Source organism: Malus sylvestris, chromosome 15 (assembly GCF_916048215.2).
Source record: "Malus sylvestris chromosome 15, drMalSylv7.2, whole genome shotgun sequence".
Taxonomy (NCBI): Eukaryota; Viridiplantae; Streptophyta; class Magnoliopsida; order Rosales; family Rosaceae; genus Malus; species Malus sylvestris.
The window spans coordinates 25,367,754-25,387,556 of record NC_062274.1 but is presented as its reverse complement, the minus strand read 5'-3'; the positions used below and the strand labels follow the sequence as shown (position 1 = coordinate 25,387,556).

The window sequence follows — 19,803 nt, the reverse complement described above, 5'->3', positions numbered from 1 at the left end:
AACTCTCAAAACCACCTTCACTCTCCATTGTAGAACAAAACTCTAACGAATGAAATTACAAACACGTTAATGAAAAAATTAGTCTTCAAGAATGAAACATGAAATCGTGTTTCAGAAGTTTCACATGAGGTAAAAATTCGTATTTTTCATTGTTTTAGTGACTTCAACAACATCAACATGACTATAGCTTCGTTATGAATGATATCCCTTGAAAAAAAAATATGATTGATGATGAGAATCACACACCTAATAAACCTTAGCCATATTTGATAAAAAGATCCTTTTATCAAATATCATGTGTTAATATGCGTTATGCTTATAGCTGCCATGACTACCATATTTTGTTTGGGAAATACCCCAAAATGGGACAATTTCTTAATCTTGGGACATAAATAGGACAAACCGGCCATGCACAAGTCATGCACAATATGCACAATATCAAAATTACTAAAATACCCACATATAAATACTAAAAATCATCAGCCCATTGCATCACTGTTCTCATTTGGAAGAGAGGGTTGTCGAGAGAGCTTTGTGAGCTCTGGGTTTCTAGGTTGAGCTCCGATTTTGAAAAGAGTAAAGTCCAAAGAGAGTAAAAAAAAGTGGGCTGGGTTTTGGGTTGACCTCATACCTCTAATTTTGAACAAAGGGATGCGAGAGAAAGGTGAGAAGAGTGAGCTGAGTTTTGTACCATATTTTCTGTTTTGGCCAGAAAGTTCCATTTTTTTCGGCAACTAAAGCTTCAGCATGTATAGTAAGGTAGGGTGTTTAGTTCCAAGTTCCTTCATCAATGATTTATGGAATAAATGGGTTCTTTGTAAGATGAATTAATATTTAGAAGTTAAACTAGGGTTTGTGTTTCATGTTGGGGTGTATGGGTTGTGGACTAAATTTCAAGTTTTGATATGCTAGAAACTAGGATGGAACAATTTATGGTTCAAGTGTCCAATTGCAGAAGTTTGTGAAAATTTTTCCATGGTGTGCATGTGGTGTGCATGGCTACATCTTAATATGAGAAGCGGGAAGTTCAATAGTTATGATGCACATATGTTATGCCCCGGAATTTTGTGAGTATGACCACAACCTAGTTGGCCTCGGCGAAAAAGAAAAAGAAAAAAAGAAAAAAGCTTAGAGGACTTTAAGGGTCATGTGTGTCCATGAAATAACGAAACGAGTATCATGTTTTCTGCGTGCACAGTTAAGTAGTGATTGATATATGTAACAAGACTTTTCAAACTTTCACTGTAACCTTATGTACGTAAAAATTATGTTTTAATTGTATCCACTATACCAATATGTTTATGTTAAAGTTTCTTGTGCTCTGTGCATATCATGTGCATGTATTGTACATATTATGCACATATGGCATGCATATAGTGTATATGGTGTGGATTTACATCTTTGATACTCTTAACATTAACGTAGTTTACTACTTTTTTCTTTGATTCAGAGGCAGGCTTTGCAAATATGAAAAAAGCGAACAAGTTCCTGAAACAATTTCCTTTGATTCAATTGGGTTCTTTTGTGCCCATTCAAATTTGTGCCCATTCAAACTACAATTTTCAAATCCTTGAAATATTTGAACCCAATCAAATTTGATACCAAATTCAAATTAATGAATTTTCGATTCTTCATATAAAGTTTAGGGTCGATTATCTGATTGCATTATTTATTTTATTTCAAAGAGAGAGCTGTGAGCTATGGGTTTTTGGGTTGAGCTCAGATCTATGAGTATAAGATGTGCATGTCATGTGCATACAGTGTATGAATGAGCTTAATACGAAGAAAGCGAATGAGTGTGCGAAACAATTTTGTCCATATCATTCTCTATTCCTTCTTTCCACTATGATTTCTCTCTTTTCCCTCAAATTTATCTCTTCTCCAAAAACAACTGGCCTTTAATATGTTTTTTCATTTAATTGCAGCAAAAGACAAACCCTATTTTAGTGCTTGTAAATTTGGATCGAGAGGGGGAGTAGAGGGAGGGAGAAGACAAGAAATAAAAATCCACATATAAATCAGAGAAATGATAAAAAATCAACAATAAAAAATGAAGGATTTGGGTCTCCTCCAAGAAACACAAAACCAATTACTTCAACTCCAAAAATCCATCAATCAAAAGGCAAAATTAACTAAACCCAGTTCACAAAACCTACAAATGAAAAGGTAAAAACTAAAGATGGTTGGGCGAGAGGGAGCTTTTGGATGAAGAATATGGGTGGGTGGGATAGGGTTCTTTGAATTGGAATTGGGAGAAAGAGATTTTCTCTCTCCTCCTTTTTGTTTCTCTCTCTACAAAATGAGAAATAAATGTTGGAATTTTTGGATAATCCATTTATATGGGAAGACAATTTGGTCATTTTAAGGTGTGGGAAAAATTGTATTTCTATTTGATTGTTGTGCATGCCGTGTGCATATTCAAAATGTCCTATTTTTGTCCCAAGATTAAGAAATTGTCCCATTTTAGGATATTTCTCTATTTTTTTTATGTGTTATAACAGCCTAATCTCTTCCCGTAATTCAATGATTAAACAACTCAATCCATTCCCATGATTCGATTATTGGAAAAAAAAGGAAATCATCATCATCAACCCTAATCATCTAGATTCCTACAGCTGCCATAATTTTTTTTCCCTTTTTTTTTGTTTTTTTATCTTCCTCATCCCCTGCTGCGAAAATCATCTTCTTCATCTACTTGATGCTGAATACCCACAGCTTTCCACCTCTTTCCATGGAGTAAATATGATCAAACAATTGAAGTGATAGAGAAATATGAAGGGATGAACACATGCAAATAGGATCAAACAATTGCCGGCATCACATCGTCCAAGTATTAAGTGATGTAGGATGATACTATTTAGAACAATAAGAAGGCATATAGAAATAGAAGAGATCCGGACTCACTCCGCCCTTTGGAAAACATCAGACCAAAAGTGTGTTGGAGTCACTCCAATAGAGAATTAGAAAATTTCCTGAATCACACCGGCTTATGTGTGGTGTGGTGTATACAGAAAATGTGTGTTGTATATATAGAAAATGTAAGGTGTATGGTGATAGTGTGGGGTGTGAAGGTATTATGCAGGCCCTTAATTTATTATCTCGAAATTCTTGATGCTCTTGCTCATACGATTAACGCTTCAGTGAGAGATTTTATATGCGGTTCTCATTGGGAGTTGCCGACTGCTTTCATTAATATTTTCCCTAAGGTAGCTTTAGTTATAGCTACTCCTCTCACACTGCAGGCATCTATTGACTCTTTATGTTGGTCTGGTTCTCTCTCTAGTATCCTTACAGCTAAAGAGGCTTATTCTCACTTGCTTAAGTATGATAACCAGGTGCCTTGGAGTAAATTATCTGGTCTCACGGGATTCAACCAAGGCAAAGCCTTACGGTTTGGAAAGTCCTACAAGGTCGTCTCCTCACTGATGTGGTGCTTCAACATATGGGAGCTTCACTGGTCTCTTGTTGCTCATTCTATAATTCTGTTGTTGAATCTTTCTTTCACATTTATTTGGAATGTCCTTGAATTGGGATCTTGGAGCTTTTTCATCCTCTTCTCTTCTGGTAAGATCATTGTTATAGGTTTTTTCAGAAACTTTTCTTTCAACTTTTTGTGGTTCATCTAGAAAACTTTGGATTATAGTGGCTTGCACTTATATATGGGGCATGCGGTGTCTTCGTAATCAAATTCAGTTTGGGGGCAAGTTCGCTTCATTGGATTATATCAAGTGCTAGCTAGTGGCTCGGTTTCGTGACTCGACCCTATTATGTTTCTCGAATTTTAGCTCTTCATCTTCAATGTTGCATATTTTCTCTTTATTGGGTATGTCACCACTTTCAATTGCGTCTCCATCCTTTATTCCAGTCCTTTGGAATATGCCGATGAATGGGTGGCTTAAGGTTAATATTGATGGGTATGTGCCAACAGACGTGCTGGATTTGGGGGGATATTTCGCTCTTCGGAGGTTGAGGAGCTTGGTGCTTTTGCTTCAAATACGAATTTTGTAAGTTCAGTTGTTGCAGAAGTTCTTGCATTCATTAAGGCTGTGCGTATAGCTTGTGTGAATGACTGGAAGCATATATGGATTGAAACAGATTCCATGTTAATTATTCATTATCTTTTAAAAGGCTCCTAATGCGGTCCCTTGGTTCCTTATGGTGGATTAGAAGAATTGTCTTTGTCAACTTCGTTAAATGCGGTTCATATGTACACATATTTATCAAGAAAGAAATCAGGTCGCAAATTCTTTAGCTTCATTTAGGGTAAATAGTTATACTGATCGCTGGTGGTTTACAGTTACGGATTTTTTTGCCTCAGCCCATGCTCGTGATATTTCATTTTGCCCTGATTTGCAATTTCATTGATCATTTGGTCATGGCAGGTCTTGGCTTAATCCCCCCGCTTGTACTTTTTCCTTTTAATTTCCTAATATCTATTTGTAAAAATGGTGAATGAGGGACGGGTTGAGGGTTTCTGGGTGTAAGGGTCCTCACCCTTACGGGGGACGGTAGGGTGCCTCGCACACGATCATTGCTGAAGGACTAATCTCGCCTAATCTTTCTCCATTAAACTTCAAAAAAAAAAAAAATGGTGAAGCCTATTAAGATAAATTTTATATAAAAAAGCAAATTTGGGATGTTTTAAGTATGTGGAGTGTATTCAACAATATTTGTATTAAGGAAGTGAGCGTTTTTGAGAATTGAAAATAGGAGTTTTACTCTAACGAAAAAGATAAATTTGGGATCTATTTATTTTTGGTCTCTCTCTGGCAAGTGGAGTTCACCTCCTAAATATGTGAATATACATTTTATTTACATGTTACGGGAAAAATGGATAATTTAGATTGATTATTAGACAGCTTCTTAAAAAAATAGAATTATTAATGGCTTTTTATATTAACATCCTACAAAATGTTGAATGCATCCCACATTAAAATTTAATATTAATGACTTATTTACCTTACTATACAATGACAATTTTGACCTTTTTAGGTTAAAAAAATAAAAAATTTCTAAATACACCCTAAATCACTTTTAACGTATTGTTTATCTTCTTCAACTATCAAAACCCCTCCCACCCTCTATTGTTGAATAAAACCCTAACCAATGGAACTACAAATATGTTAATTGAGAAAAAATATTTTTGACGAATGGAATACGAAATCGGTATTTCGAAATTTTCACATGAGGTAAGACTTCATATTTTTCATTGTTTTAGTGATTTCGACGACAACAATAATGATTTAATCTTAGAACTCATAAAGATCAGCAACATTTGAAGGTAGGAGAAATGCCCATAGAAGAAGGAAGATCCATAACATAAGCATTATCATTAATCTTCTGTAGAATCTTGTAGGGTCCATACTTGCGAGGCTTGAGCTTGCTGTAAGTCTCGACTGGAAATCTTTCTTTCCTAAAAAACACCATCATAGCGTCACCGACCTGAAACACATGGGAACGCCTATGTTGGTCAACCGCCGCTTTGTATTTTGCATTTGTCTGTGCCATACGTTCAAAAACCCTTGCCTTAATAGCCTGGATGCTTTCTGCCATCTTTTCAGCAACAACACTCACACTTGGACCCTTAGGGAGCTTGATGAGGTCCATTGCATGCTTGGGGACAGTAGTATACACTAGGGAGAAAGGAGACTTGCCAGTTACTTTGTGAACAACAATGTTGTAGGCAAGTTCAATTTAAGGAAGAGCAAGGTCCCACAAACACTACGAACCATGTTACCCATGGTGCGGTTTGTAACCTCGATTTGACCATCCGTCTGTGGTTGAGCCATAGTACTACGCCGCAAATCTGTACCAAATAATTTCCACAAGGTAATCCAAAAATGATTGAGAAATGTTGAATCACGGTAAGAAGTAATAGACTGAGGCACTCCATATAGTCGCACAATTTCTCAAAAGAAAAGTTGAGCAATGTGGAATCATGGTCATTATTATTGTTATTGAAAAACATTCAAATGAACCTAAATATTTTTCAGATCATTCAATTTGAAAGTATTCGGCAAACTAATGTTCAGATGGTTTGAAATCATTCGGCAAAATTAAAAATGAGTGTTATAAGATTTGATAAATATGGGGTATATAAAAAATGTGGGGTGTATGTAGAAAATGTATAGTGTATATTGATAATGTGGGTGTGAGGGTATTATAGGAAAGGAAGTGGGGTGTATTAAGATAATTTTTAATTGAAAAAGCAAATGTTGTGACATCCCACATCGCCCAGGGGAGTGATTCTTAAATGTATATTCCCATCCCTACTTAGCACGAGGCCTTTTAGGAGCTCACTGGTTTCGGGTTCCGTCGGAACTCCGAAGTTAAGCGAGAATGAGGCCAGAGCACTCCCAAGATGGGTGACCTACTGGGAAGTTGCTTGTGAGTTCCCAAAAACAAAACCGTGAGGGAATGGTAAGCCCAAAGCGGACAATATCGTGCTACGGTGGTGGAGCGGGCCCGGGAAGTGGTCCGTCCCGGGCCGGGATGTGAAAATTGGTATCAGAGCCTAACCCTGGCCGTGGTGTGCCGACGAGGACGCGGGCCCCTAAGAGGGGTGGATTGTGACATCCCATATCGCCCAGGGGAGTGATCCTTAAATGTATATTCTCATCCCTACCTAGCACGAGGCCTTTTGGGAGCTCACTGGCTTCGGGTTCCGTCAGAACTCCGAAGTTAAGCGAGAATGAGGCCAAAACACTCCCAGGATGGGTGACCCACTGGGAAGTTGCTCGTGAGTTCCCAAAAACAAAACCGTGAGGGAATGGTAAGTCCAAAGCGGACAATATCGTGCTACGGTGGTGGAGTGGGCCCGGGAAGTGGTCCGCCCTGGGCCGTGATGTGACAAATGTGGGGTGTATTAAGTATGTGAGGTTTATTCAACAATTTGTGGGGTGTTAATAAAATAAGCCATTATTAATTTCTAGATATTTTACATATTTTATTAGAGATTTTCTAATTGAGTATCAGTTTGGGGTTGTTGAAATTACTAAAAACCAACTTATTAAAAAAATCTAGTGTATTAGACCATCTCCAACTCTTGGGTTTAAAACCTAAAATTTTTAACCCAAAACTTAAAAACTTAGGTTTTAAACCCAGAAATCATTTTTCTACTCCAACCCTTCTAGTTAAAATTTTTAACTCGAGATTATTAAAGAATGGATTTAAGATAATTTTTTTTCTTAAGTAACTTTTAAACAAAAAATTATGTAGATTATTCTAATTTAATTTTATGAACATTTTAACTTAAATATATTTAAATTCTGATAAGCAAGTGACTCTTTACCACAATAGTAGAAATGAGTTGAGCCCTTAAATAACAACGTGGGTTCGAACCTCGTCGATGACTAATCTAACAAAATCTATCATTTGACAAAAAAAATATATTTAAATATATTTAAATATTGAAAAATACTAAACCAACATCATGAAACTCGTGGAACACTATAAAAAAATATGAAACACAAAAGATCTTTTTTATTATTTTAGCCATTGGATTTAAATTTGGACTAGTAACTTTGGGTTAAAACTCATATTTGGCGCAAGGGTTGGAGTAAGTTGGGGTAGGTTTAGAACCTAAATTTTAAGTTTTACTCCAAGAGTGGAAGTATGTCTTATGAGCGTGTTTGTTTGGCTCCCCTAAGTTTCACTGGACTGGCTAGGAGTCCTAGTCCATGTTTTGTGCAAGCAGTGATTGTGTTAAATGAGAGTAATCCGGACTAGCGGAGATTAAACGCTTCGCTAGGGGGCCTTAGTGAGTCCCCCTGCAAATGAGAGGATTGCTAATCCTGTCTCTTACACTTGTTTTTCTTTGCTTTACCTCAAGCTCGTCCAAGACTCCAGTATGCTTTGCACCATCTTTGTAACCGTCCAACGATCGATGATGGACCTTCATTACTGTCGAAACCCAAATCCCCAAAAGACAAGATATTTGAAATAATGCCGCCAGATGAGCAATGCTTCAACGAGCTCAAACCTGGAATCAAACGGATTTAGGGCAACAAAGCTTGCCCATTTGAGCTTCCACGACCATCGAACAAAAACGCGAACAACAAAGTTCGAATTTGCGTTTTGCAGGAAAAATTTGGCAATTAATCAGAGAAAAATAGGGAAGGGAGGGAAAGCATGGGACGGAGAAAACGAGGGAAAGAAAGATGGAGAAAAGGACGGAGGCCCTATAGCTGTGGAGAGCAACATGCCCGTCATCAATTGGTTTACTCCTAACCCCTACACTGTTGAGGAAAGGATATAGGCCTCCAAGTTGTCCAATTTCGAGAAGGGATTTCCTTCAATGAATGATGCGGCCTGGTCTAAGTGGGTGGAGCTAGAGCTAATCTTCAAGCAGAAGTGGATGTCAAATGGCATATATGAGCTCATCATGATGTCTAAAACCACCATTTTTATCAAGCACGAGCTACTCTCCATTGCTCTCTTTTTTTGGAACACGGAGACTAATACATTTGACTTCAGAATGGGTCTTATGTCCTCTACTGTCTTGGACATTGCCCAAGTCTTTGGTTTAAGGCCATCGGGAGGTGTGTGGATGTCATTGACGACTGGTCTTCACCTTCTCACCCTGTTGCTGGAGGTTCAGAGGCCTCCCAGGCCATTGTCAATTTGGAGCACAACTCCACTACCTTTAAGTGATATGAGACCTTCTTCGTAGGCTTTATTTCGTTCGCTAAAAATAAATATAGCCCACTCTTTCCTACTGCTGACAGAGCTCAAGAGCATATGTACTTCCTTTTCTATTGGTTGAACAAACATGTGTTTCTCAACAAGTCTAAGGCAGTGAAGCTGGAGTAGGTTCCCTTGGTGGAGGTTCTAAATTCATTTGATGATGTTGCCACTTGACCCTTCATCTTGGCTCATGTCAGCTTATATCTACCATCTACTCTTTGAGATGACAATGGGTCAACCTTTTGAGACCAACCTCAATGGAGCCACTTAAATGATCTAGTTTTGGCTTCAATGGTACTTCCCAGAATTTCGAGCTTCAAACTTGGAATTCCCAGTTTTAGCTTATGCCCGAATTATGGCAAGGCCCCTGCCACCAGCCACTCAACCCTTGCTTTCTTTTACTTCTTCAAGATTTGCAAGACTAAGACCGATGTTGAGTGGGGTGCCTCAGTGCTTAGAAGGTATCCCTGGTTCTCAGACAACTTCTTCCAGGACTCTTTTGGTGAAGATGCCAACAACTTCTGCATGGAGAAATTCATTAGTTGTATCCAGCAAAAAGATCTGTCCTGGGGAGTAAGAAGTGACAATCAAACTATGCACACGACTTGAAGGTCTACCACCCCAATTTCTATGGCAAGCAACTAGGATTTAGGCAAGCCATTCTATTCCCTTTTTTATTCAGTTTATTGTGGAACCTCATATAGTCTTTGTTCTCCCTCAGAGGTCACTATTCGGGCAAGCAGACGCAACCTGAAAGTCATGACCAGGGGTGAATGCATTGAGGGGCAGAGGGATCAGGTGACCCCCCGAACTCAGTGAATATCCAGGGATACCTTGAGTGTTAACCCTCCGAACTTCGGTGAATGTCCATGGATGACTTGGGTACTGCCCCTTTAAAGTTTGGAATTGCCCTTCATATATGCCCTTCAATTGCTTGATAAAATGCATTAAAGAAGTGTTGCCCCTTTACAGTTTAGTCCTAATATTATTTACCTCTAGCTTATTTGTTAGTTGTGATTACAATTGTAGGCAGAAAAAAAAAAGAACCAAGTAAAAAATTATCCAAAAATGCAAAGTAAATGAAATGGTGATCTCAGAGAATAACAAAACAACATTATTATTGGACAAACATATCAATGAGATGCAATGATATCAAACAATATTAGTGTGTTCAAGATAAGTGTGTTTCTTTGTTAAGCATTCATATGGGAGTAACCTTGGAACATGTTAGTTACCCACGCAAATAAGGCATTAACAGGTGTGCAGTATGCCTTTCCAAATGACTTCAAGCCTACCAAGACTCGATGAAATGATGATATGCATGCTATTTCTTTTTAAAAAAATATTCTTACTGATCCCCCTAATATTATTTCCTGGATCTGCCACTAGTCATGACCAAGATTGCACATAAGCCCGATGCTCTCAACTTTGAGTGCACCTTTCTATTTACCACTTGGTGGGAGGCCTAGTGGTCTAAAAAATATGGTGGAGACCTCAGAAAAGCCCATGACAAGATCTTCGGATAAGCTTTTTTCAAGTCTCTTCCCAAGAAAAAAGAGTTTGAGAGTTATAAAGAAGCCATTAATCCAAAGAACCAACTCATGCTAATAGGTAACAATTGTTATTGCTCTTTTGCCTTAATTTTATAATATTTTTTTTGTTAACCCTCATCTTAACTTTGTAGTCCAAGGTAACTCTGGTGAAGCAGATGTCAAGCTAGAGGAAGAGGTTGCTAATCCATTGATCCTTCAAGAGGCTGCCGATGCATTGGTCATTCAAAAGGCTGCTACAAAGGTACACTTAGCTTTTTTTTTAACACCATCTCATTAGTGTAAATTCTTTCAGGCTTTTTCTATAAGTCAAGCAAGTTTACCAAGTGACAAATAGACACGAAAGGAAAAGTAAATGGCCAGATGAGATGCCCAGAGTCTTGTGGGCTTATCGCACGACAGTTAGGAAAGCCATTAAGGAAACATTGTTCTGCATGGCTTACAGAACTGAGGTTATCATTTCGGTTCAGGTCACAACTATGCCAAACTTGGAGAATACGGAAATCCTGAAGACATATCTCGATTTCACAAAAGAACGACGAGGGGCGCTCAAGTTCAACTAATAGCTTATTAAAGCAAATCTGATCATATTACAACAAGGGTGTCAGGCCCAGGAGCCTGCAAGCAGTAGACTTAATCCTGAGGAAAGTATTCAAAAACACCAGGATTCCAAGAGAAGGTAAACTTGGGGCAAATTGGGAAAGTCCGTCCAAGGTCGCTAGTGGATGAGGCAACAAAACCTACCATTTAGAGCATACAGATGGAAACCCAATCACTAAGAAGTAGAACATCGTCAAGCTTAAAAATTACTACACATAGATGCACCACAGTAACTACATGCGATTTGATTCCATTCCTGAGATATGTGGGCAGTCCTCTTTGGACCCAATCGCAACACCGCCATCTAGGAGAAGACAAATCAATGGAAAACTCATCTCTCAATACCCCACCATAAGCTTATCGTCATAAGTGATCTCTAATATAATTTTTACATCATATAATCTTTTCCTTAGAACTACACCAGTGATTTGATTTTCATCATGGAGATATATAGGTAATCCTCGTCGGATTCAATCACACCCCCTTTACAGATGCCAATTTTCGGAGGTAATGTTTCTTCGAATCAATATTACCAATGTGATTTTTCTCTAAAAACTCTATCTTGGGCCCACAAACTTACTCACATTCTGCTCAGCTACTTATTCCATATTTTAAAGTTCATTTACTTTAGAAACATTTACCGGATTGGGAATTTTTCATGAATAAGATGTACAAGATAGAAAAATCTTTACACAAGCACATGTCTATTATCAAAGTCTCAAAGGAGATTAGTTCAGTACAACAGTTTAAGGGAGACAACCATTGTTTGTCATTATTGTATGGGGAATTCCAAATAAATGATGATATTTTCAAACAAACGATTTCATAGTCGAATTAATGATTTTTGTTAGGGGTTTCACTTCTATCCACTTAGAGAAGTAGTTTATCACCACTATCAAGTATTGTCTGTTTCCTATAGCTTTCTTAAGGGATCTAACCAAGTTGATGCCTCATTGCATGAAGGGTCATGAACCTGTTGGAGTGTTAAGTTCTTCTGTGTGTTGATAGTTCATAGAGGCATACTTTTGACATTTGCGTTGCTGGTTGCATCTTATTGCATGGTAAGCCAATAGTAGCCTGTAGTTATTACTTTCTGGGTCAACGACCTTCTTCTATTATGATTTCCGCATAGCCCAAATTAGATGTCATTCAGAATTTGCAGACCAACTTTTAGCATGACACATAGTAGAGTTTTTTGTGGATTAATATATATCTTGATGCCTTTTGAACTAACTTACTGGCTAGGTTGCAATCTTCTGGTAGTCAATGATTTCATCTATCCAATTTTCTCGAACGGTAATGACAACGACTACTTTTGGTTTCATTTCGTGACGCTAGGGACTTTCAGATACTCGAAGGGAATTGTTCACCGTAGGGAGTAATCCACATTTGAGGCTATCCTGACAAGTGCGTCGGCATGGATGTTTTGTCCTCTTGGTATTTATGTGATCTCATAATTTTCAAATTTCTCGAGAAGTGCCTTCGCCTTATTTAAGTAAAGCCCTATGGTATGGTGATAAGTGGCTTAGTCTCCCATGACCTGGTTAACTATGAGCATTGAATCACAATGAATTAGCAATTATTTTACCTAGAGTTCATTTGCAATTCTAAGTCATGCTGTAAGGGTTTCATAGTCGACCTCGTTGGTGCGTACTTTGAATCCCAACTTCAGGACTTGTTCAAGTACAAAGCCATCTGGTGCTACCATTCCAGTATCGGCTCTATGTATGTAAGATGACCCGTCGGCGTAAAGCTTCGAGAGACAAGGATTTCTAGGGGATTTTGAGTGCCTTCCAAGTACTTTGTGCTACAGGGATGAACTCTGCTACAAAGTCTGCCAAGGTTTGGGCTTTGATTGATGTCTTAGGATGGTAAATTATCTCGTGTTGCCCTAGTTCGATAGCCCACATTGTGACCCTGGATGAAGCATTACAGTTGTGTAGGATGCACCTCAGCGAATATTCCATCATGTAGAACAAACCTTCCTTGCTGCCATTACTAGTTCTAAGATGTATTTTTCCATCTTCTGATATCTTGTCTTTGGTTTGAAAAGAGCTTTTAATATGTAGTATACCAGTTTCTGCTGCCCCGAGTCTTCTCGGATCAGAGCTGCACTTACTGTGTTGTCTGATACGGCTAGATAAAGGTATAGATCCTCTTTGTCGATGGGTTTGGATAGCAGCAGAGGTTTGGAGATGTACTTTTTGAGTTTTGCAAAAGCTTATTCGCATTCATTTGTCTAGAGGAGGCCCTTGTTTTTCTTTATTGTTGTAAAAAACTATTCGCACTTATCTATGGATCTTGAAAGGAATCTGCAGAGGGTTGCCGTTCATCCGGTTAAACTTTGTGTTTCCTTTATGGTTCTGGGTGACCTCATTTCTATGATAGCCTTGATCCGATCTGGGTTGGCTTCGATTCCTCGTTGGGTCACCATGTACCTTAGGAATTTTCCTGACGCTACTCTGAGGTGCATTTCTCCAGACTGAGCTTTAAGTTATAGTTTTGAAGTAGGTTAAATGATTCTTGAAGGTGTGTTATATAGTTATTCTTTTCTTTGCTATTGACAACCATATCATCTATGTAGGCCTTCATTGTGTTTGTAATTTTTCTTTGAAGATTCGATTGACGAGTCGTTAGTACATTGCCCCTGCATTTTTTAGTCTGGAAGGCATAACCTTGTAACAGTAGGAACCTCAATCGATGACGAATGATGTTGCTTGCATGTCTAGCTCATACATCTTTATTTGGTTGTATCTAGAGTAGGCATCTATGAAGCTTAGGAGTTCGTGTCCAACTGTTGAGTCCACTAGTAGGTCGATTCGTGGAAAAGGATATTGATCTTTTGGGTAGGCCTTGTTCAGGTTCGTAATGTCCACACATACTATTTACTTCCCATTCTTCTTTTGTGTTAACACGACGTTCGCTAACCAATATGGGTGGTGTACCTCAATGATGAATTGGGCGTCCTTGAGTTTGTCAATTTCTGCCTCTATGATTTTACTGTGTTCTGTTTCGCAATTTCGTTTGCGCTAGATAACTAAACAGGCAGTTGGGTCTAGGTGAAGACGGTGACAGATCACAGAGTGGTCGATCGCAGGCATGTCTTCTGCTGACCATACGAACACATCTTTGTTAGCTCACAAGAAGCTGGAAATAGTTATTTTTCTCAGTCAGTCAGTTTTGAGCCTATTCAGGCTTTTCGTCCTAGTTTGTCGAGGTTAAGACTGATGTAGATGACATCTTCGTTTACCTTGGACTCTAGATAATGTCATCTTTGGGGTCAAGATCTAAGTCAAATTCTTTGTAACTCGTCCATATGTGTGCTGGAACTTTGTTTTTCTTTTCTTATCATGTTCATACTTTCGACAGTGCAATAGCGTGCCATCAACTGGTTTTATTTTATTTCTTTTACTCCACCGGGTGCCGAATAACAAAGTAACTAGTGGTAACTGGAAGGGACGACCTTCATCTTGTGTACCTAATTCCAGCCAAGGATGGAGTTGTAAGAGGTCAGGTAATCCCTCATGTAGAAGGTTACCAAGTGCTTGTAGGGTCCGGCCTGGACAGCCAACTTTATGGTTCCAAATGACTGCACTGTTGCCCCATTGAAGTTGTGAAGGGTCGTCCTCCCTTTGTTGATGTTGTCGAGAATTCCCATCTTTTTAGCAACATCTTTGAATAGGACACTAACTCTAAAACCATTGTCAACTAATATACGGTCGTCTAGGGCATTCAAGATCTGGACCTTAATGACGAGGGCATCGCCATGAGGTGAGTGGACATCTTCCAAATCTCGATCAGATGACATCAATATGGTAGAGTTGATGGCCAATGACTTGTTGATGCTGGCCACTAGTCTTGGTTTCTTGTAAGCCACATTCATTTCTTTCTGATGTTTCCCAGATACTCTTATTCTCTATATATATATAGTTAATCCCAGAAGACGTTGTTACCTCCGGAAGTTGAATTAGGGATTTCCTACGATATTTTCTTGGGAAAGATCGTCAAGATGACTCTCTAGATGTTAGATCAATCACTTTTATCCTTCAAGTAACCAGTTTCTCAAAGTGAGAAACTGCTTTTCAGAGATCTTTGATACGGGCTTTTACATCCACGAGTCAGGCGAGTTCTTTAGCCATTGGACTATGTCGAACGACCTCAAGGGATAGACAAATATCCATGACATATTCCCACATTCCGTAAATGGTGATGACGTCATTGTGCCCCTAGTGGGTGTCATCTGGATAGATGGTTGGGCTTTTGTTGTTGATCGAACTTTCGGACATGTCAAACGGTGGAGTGATTTGGCCAAAAAGAATATGGGTTCACTCTCAATGAAAGCACTAATTGTTAGAACCAAATCTGCACACCTCTGTGAGCGGCGGTTAAACATAAATTCAAGTAATCTAGAGCAACCTGTAAAATAGTAAAACAACCATGAGCAACCTGTAAAATAGTAAAACAACCATGAGCAAGCCTTAGGCCGGGGAGGGGTGTGTTGGCCAAAAGGTTTTCCGATGGTCAAGTTAGTGAATGATTTTAGTCTCAAGTAGTGGGCAAGAGAATTCAAGTGTATAGATTGTGTTATCGTAGATGAACACTAGATGGGTGTATTTATACCATGAGAAACAAACCTTTTTAGGATAGAATCCTCGTACTAAGCTAGGAGAATCCTAAAGGATATCTAGTAAGTAGATATTGTATCCTCTTAGGAGTTGTGATTACTTGCGGCGCACGTCTATCCCTAGATTTTAGGGACTCCAAGACTTATAGGATCTTATTGTGTCCATATCTAGATCAAATTGTGTGTCTTGCAAAACAAGTATTGTCATCCAGTGGATTCCACCTAGTGCCCTGGTGGAGTAAAGTGATGGTGGCACCCATGCTCTGTCTAATACAGGTCCGCCCGGAGTTAGTGAGTCCATGACCAGACTTCTTAGGTAATTGTATTTGGATTAACTTTACCCCAGCCCTGAAAAATCATGGTCCCACAATCGTCCAAGTAATTAGGGAAATACATGAAGGAATTTGTTGTGTTCATCAGTCTGGCTGAAAGATGAAATGGTTGTTTTGGTGCCATGGTGGTTATTTTTGGCCAACTATTTTAACAGAGTGCATTGAATACGCATGAGATTATGTACATTGGCAGTTTCATAGACCTATATAATGAGTTCTCATCGAAGAACTCCATTCGATGGTAAAACCACGGTCATTTAGAAGATACGCCATAGACATGATTGGAAAAATTTCCCAACTTCTAGTTTGGCAAAACTCACTTGGATCCTAGTTGCCACATAATATTTTACCAAACGGGTGGAAGCGAAGTCTTATGCCAAATTGACTGTCGAGGAAGTATGGAATTTCGTTGTTGAACATATGTGAAAAGATTCGGCATCCTAGAGACGATCATCACGAATAATGGTACAATTTTTACGGTCAAAAGGTCTAAGAATTACACATATAACCTTAAGATTCAACTAGAACAGTCTATGCAATATTATCAGCAAGCTAATGGTCAGACCAAATCTAGTAATAAAGTGATTGAAGGATTTTTGGAAAAAATGGTAAAAGATATCTGGCAAATCTCAACGAGGTAGTCTGGCTTACCTCACGTCACAGCACTCAGGGATCATTGTCCCTATGCTTTAACTTATGGGCATGATGTTATTCTTCATATGGAGATATGTGTCAACTCATTAAAGGTCTCCAAGCAAAATGGTTTGATAAGGGCCGAATATACACAAGCACTTATGCAATAATTGGAAGACCTAGAGGGTGTGAGGCTCGACACTTGCAATTTACTCGAGAAAGAATACAATTGTTGATGCACAAAATCAGTGAGGACTTTGGTACAACAAAAAGTGTTAAGTTTGTGACCTTTGCTAGATTGCTCCAGTCACTAGTGTGGATAAATATGTAAATGGATAGAGACAGGGAAGCAAACACAAGATGTATGTGGTTCGCCCAGATTGGCTACGTTCATGGAGTAGAGGAGTTCTTATTAATTGTGAAGGGTTTACAAAAGTATATAGGTTTAAGCTCTCCCTTAATGAGTACTAGTGAATGATTTAGTACAAATGACAGTAGGAAATATTGTGGGAGAATGATCTCCTTTTATAAAAGAGAGTTTCTAGCTTTGCTCTGACATTGAAAACGTGTCGTGTTATGATTGGCTTCCGATGTTGACACGTGTCGCGCTATGATTGGTTTCTGATGTCAACATGTGTCACGCTATGATTGGCCTCCTGGTTAAAGGGAAATTCTTCTGGGTCCTTGACGGTATAACGTTGACTGGTGCTCGGTAGTTTTAGGATTGGTCAAGTATGGTACAAACAGTGCTCCCCTAAGTTCCCGAGTGAGGGAATCTTCTCGATTGGGGACTTGCAAGATCCAAGCCGTTGAGTAATCACAAAACTTATAAGTACCGAAGTGTGGTATCGTCTTCACTTGCCTTATCTCTCTCATAGGTAGATGTGGCATCTTCTCTGGAAGTACTTTTCCTCCATCCAAGGATGGTATCTTTAACTGGTTTAGATGCACAAAGTAATGTATCAATTTCACTTGAAGCTTACTTGTAGTTTCAGGCTTGGTCAAACGCAATACAAATCATGTAGTATGAGTCCCCCAAGTCGCCAAGCTAGGAGATCTGCCGAAAGAGGTGACAGACAAGGTAAGCAATCAAAGCTCTAAGTAATCAGTCCCATATCAGAAGTTTGATTTTGAGTTCCGGCTGATTTTTCTCATTCTCCCTATCTTGCAGGCAGCATGAAGGATAAAAAAAAAGAAAAAGGAGAAGAGATGATATAAGATACTTTTGCTTTTGAAGAAGTAACTTTCCATAAGCTTATTCTTGAACTGGGTTGAAAGGTTTTCTAGTTTCCTCCAGATTATAAGGCCGACTCAAGAATTTGAGGGTTAAAAAAAGTCCATCAAATCAAGAGTTCATTCAACCTTGATGATATGGGATACTTTTGTTGTTGACAAAGTAGTAGATGTGGTATGGCGAGGCTTTGCTCTTTGGCGACGTTGCTAGTGAAAGGTTGTTAAAGTTCCTTGAGCTCTTCAGATAGGGAAGCAATGCCGAGCTTGGATTTGACTTAGACTCCTCTGCTTGGATTATGCGGTTCTGTAGGGAGGGCGTCGTGTTATAATGATATGTTCTAGCTCATCGTTGAACCTTCTGCTTCAATCTTTTGCATCACAAAAGTGGTGCGCAACCTTTGCATTTGAATGGTCCTTTAGAGCACTACTTCTCAACGACTCATCCATACTTGGCAGCTTCAGTGTAAAGAGCCAATATCGTATCAACTATTCTAAAGTATTTGCCAAAAAGATTCGTGACCTTGACAACAATTGAGGATGAGTACTCGAGAGCAATGCTAGGTGAGCAACCAGGCAAAGGTTTCAGGCAATCAATTCCAGATTGGAAGTTTGATTTCAGGTTTCGACTGATTGCTTTTTTTCTCCTTGTCTTGCAAATAAGAGCAAAGGCAAAGGAAAAGATAGAGAAAAAACATGATATAGGATACTCTTGCTTTTAACCCTGATGATATGAGATACTCTTGCTCTGGTGTGGCTTGTTTGCAGAGGTATTATCGGGGGGAAAGGAAGCTGAGTATTTCGAGAGGCTTCGTTGGGAGTGCCCTCTCAGATATGAGGAATGGTTGAGTATTTTTGCAGGTCTGCCTGTCCGTGGAGGGTGGAAGTAGACATATATAAGAGTTTTCCCAACAACAAGTAGTAATGTTATTTCTTTACCCTTCTTGGTCATAGCAATGTAGTGGGAGCTGCAAGCTTCACGTGTTTTAACTTTGTTAGAGCACTTTGAAAAAACGGTCTGTGGTATCTAGAAAGCTGATGTTGCGTGTGAAGATTGCAGACAAATTTTATCCAAGGAAATCTGGCTCTCGAAGTTCAGAGAGCGGCGCCTCTTCAATTTTCGAACAAGCAATCTTGTTGGGGATCTAGCTCTCGAGAATCGGAGAGCATTGCCTCTTCGATTTTTGAACAAGCAATCCTATTAGGGATCTGGCTCTTAAGATTTAGAGAGCGGTGCCTTTTCAATTTTTGAGAAAGCGATCCTGGTAAGAGTCTGGCTCTCAAGATTCGAATAGCGGTGTCTTTTCGATTTTTGAGAAAATAATCTTGGTGGGAGTCTAGCTCTCGAGATTCGAGGAGTGGTGCCTCTTTGAATTTTTGAGAAAGTAATCATGTTGGAAGTGTTTTCTTGATGTGAGTAAAGGTTGGGCATTTTTGCCAGTCTGCTTTGCCACGGAGCACAGAGGTTGACACACATATGGACTTTCCAATTATCAAGCAGTGGTGCTGTTCCTTTACCCTTGTGGGTAATAGTTGGGTAGCTGGACCTTCAAAATTTATGTGTCTAAACTTTGTTAGAGATCTTTGGCAAAGTTATCTGTGGTACCCAAGGAGCTGATGTTGCGTGTGGGGATTGTCGACATATTTTACTCAGGAAAATCTGATTCTCAAAATCCGAAGAGTGGTGCCTCTTCGATTTTTGAACAAACGACTCTGCTGCCCTTTCTTTTATAGGGGCATCAATTGTGTGCAAGAAGTACATTTAGAGAGTTATCGCTTGTAGGAATTTTCCCCTTATTTTCGTACTTCAGAGATTTATTGGACCTTATTTCTCCTTCATCATTTCTGAAAATGTCTAGCCCATCCGACCATCGTTTTGACTTGAACTTTGGTGAAAATGCAGTCATGCCTCTTTAAGACAACATATGGCGCCCATTCTTCTTACCCCCTACTGGTTATCTTACCATTGGGGACTCTGTGATGAAGAATGATATGACTGCTGTGATGGTGGCCAGGAACCTTCTCACTCCTAAAGATAACAGACTATTTTCCAAATGGTCTGATGAGTTGGCTGTTAAGGATTATCTGGCTCTCAGTGTTCAGTGTGCAGGTTCTGTGTCTAATACGGTCCAACGCCTATTTGCTCGAA

At 39.1% G+C, this 19,803-nt stretch overlaps 1 protein-coding gene across 1 annotated transcript; it reads left to right on the top strand.

The window, feature by feature from the left end:
* Window positions 1–2,269: 2,269 nt before the first annotated feature.
* LOC126604138 (uncharacterized) lies at window positions 2,270–4,263 on the top strand. The gene is made up of 3 exons (XM_050271258.1): window positions 2,270–3,206; window positions 3,336–3,564; window positions 3,644–4,263. Exons 1-3 carry the CDS (start codon window positions 3,015–3,017, stop codon window positions 3,733–3,735), a joined length of 513 nt encoding a protein of 170 aa, XP_050127215.1. The 5' UTR covers window positions 2,270–3,014; the 3' UTR covers window positions 3,736–4,263.
* The last annotated feature ends 15,540 nt before the right edge of the window (window positions 4,264–19,803 follow it).

Excerpts from the sequence above, each read along its gene's own strand:
- LOC126604138 (XM_050271258.1), top strand. The coding sequence starts at position 3,015 with ATGTGTGTTGTATATATAGAAAATGTAAGGTGTATGGTGATAGTGTGG. Across the intron at positions 3,207-3,335 it reads TCATTAATATTTTCCCTAAG|GTGCCTTGGAGTAAATTATC; the intron begins GTAGCTTTAGTT and ends TATGATAACCAG. Across the intron at positions 3,565-3,643 it reads TTTCATCCTCTTCTCTTCTG|TGGCTTGCACTTATATATGG; the intron begins GTAAGATCATTG and ends TTTGGATTATAG.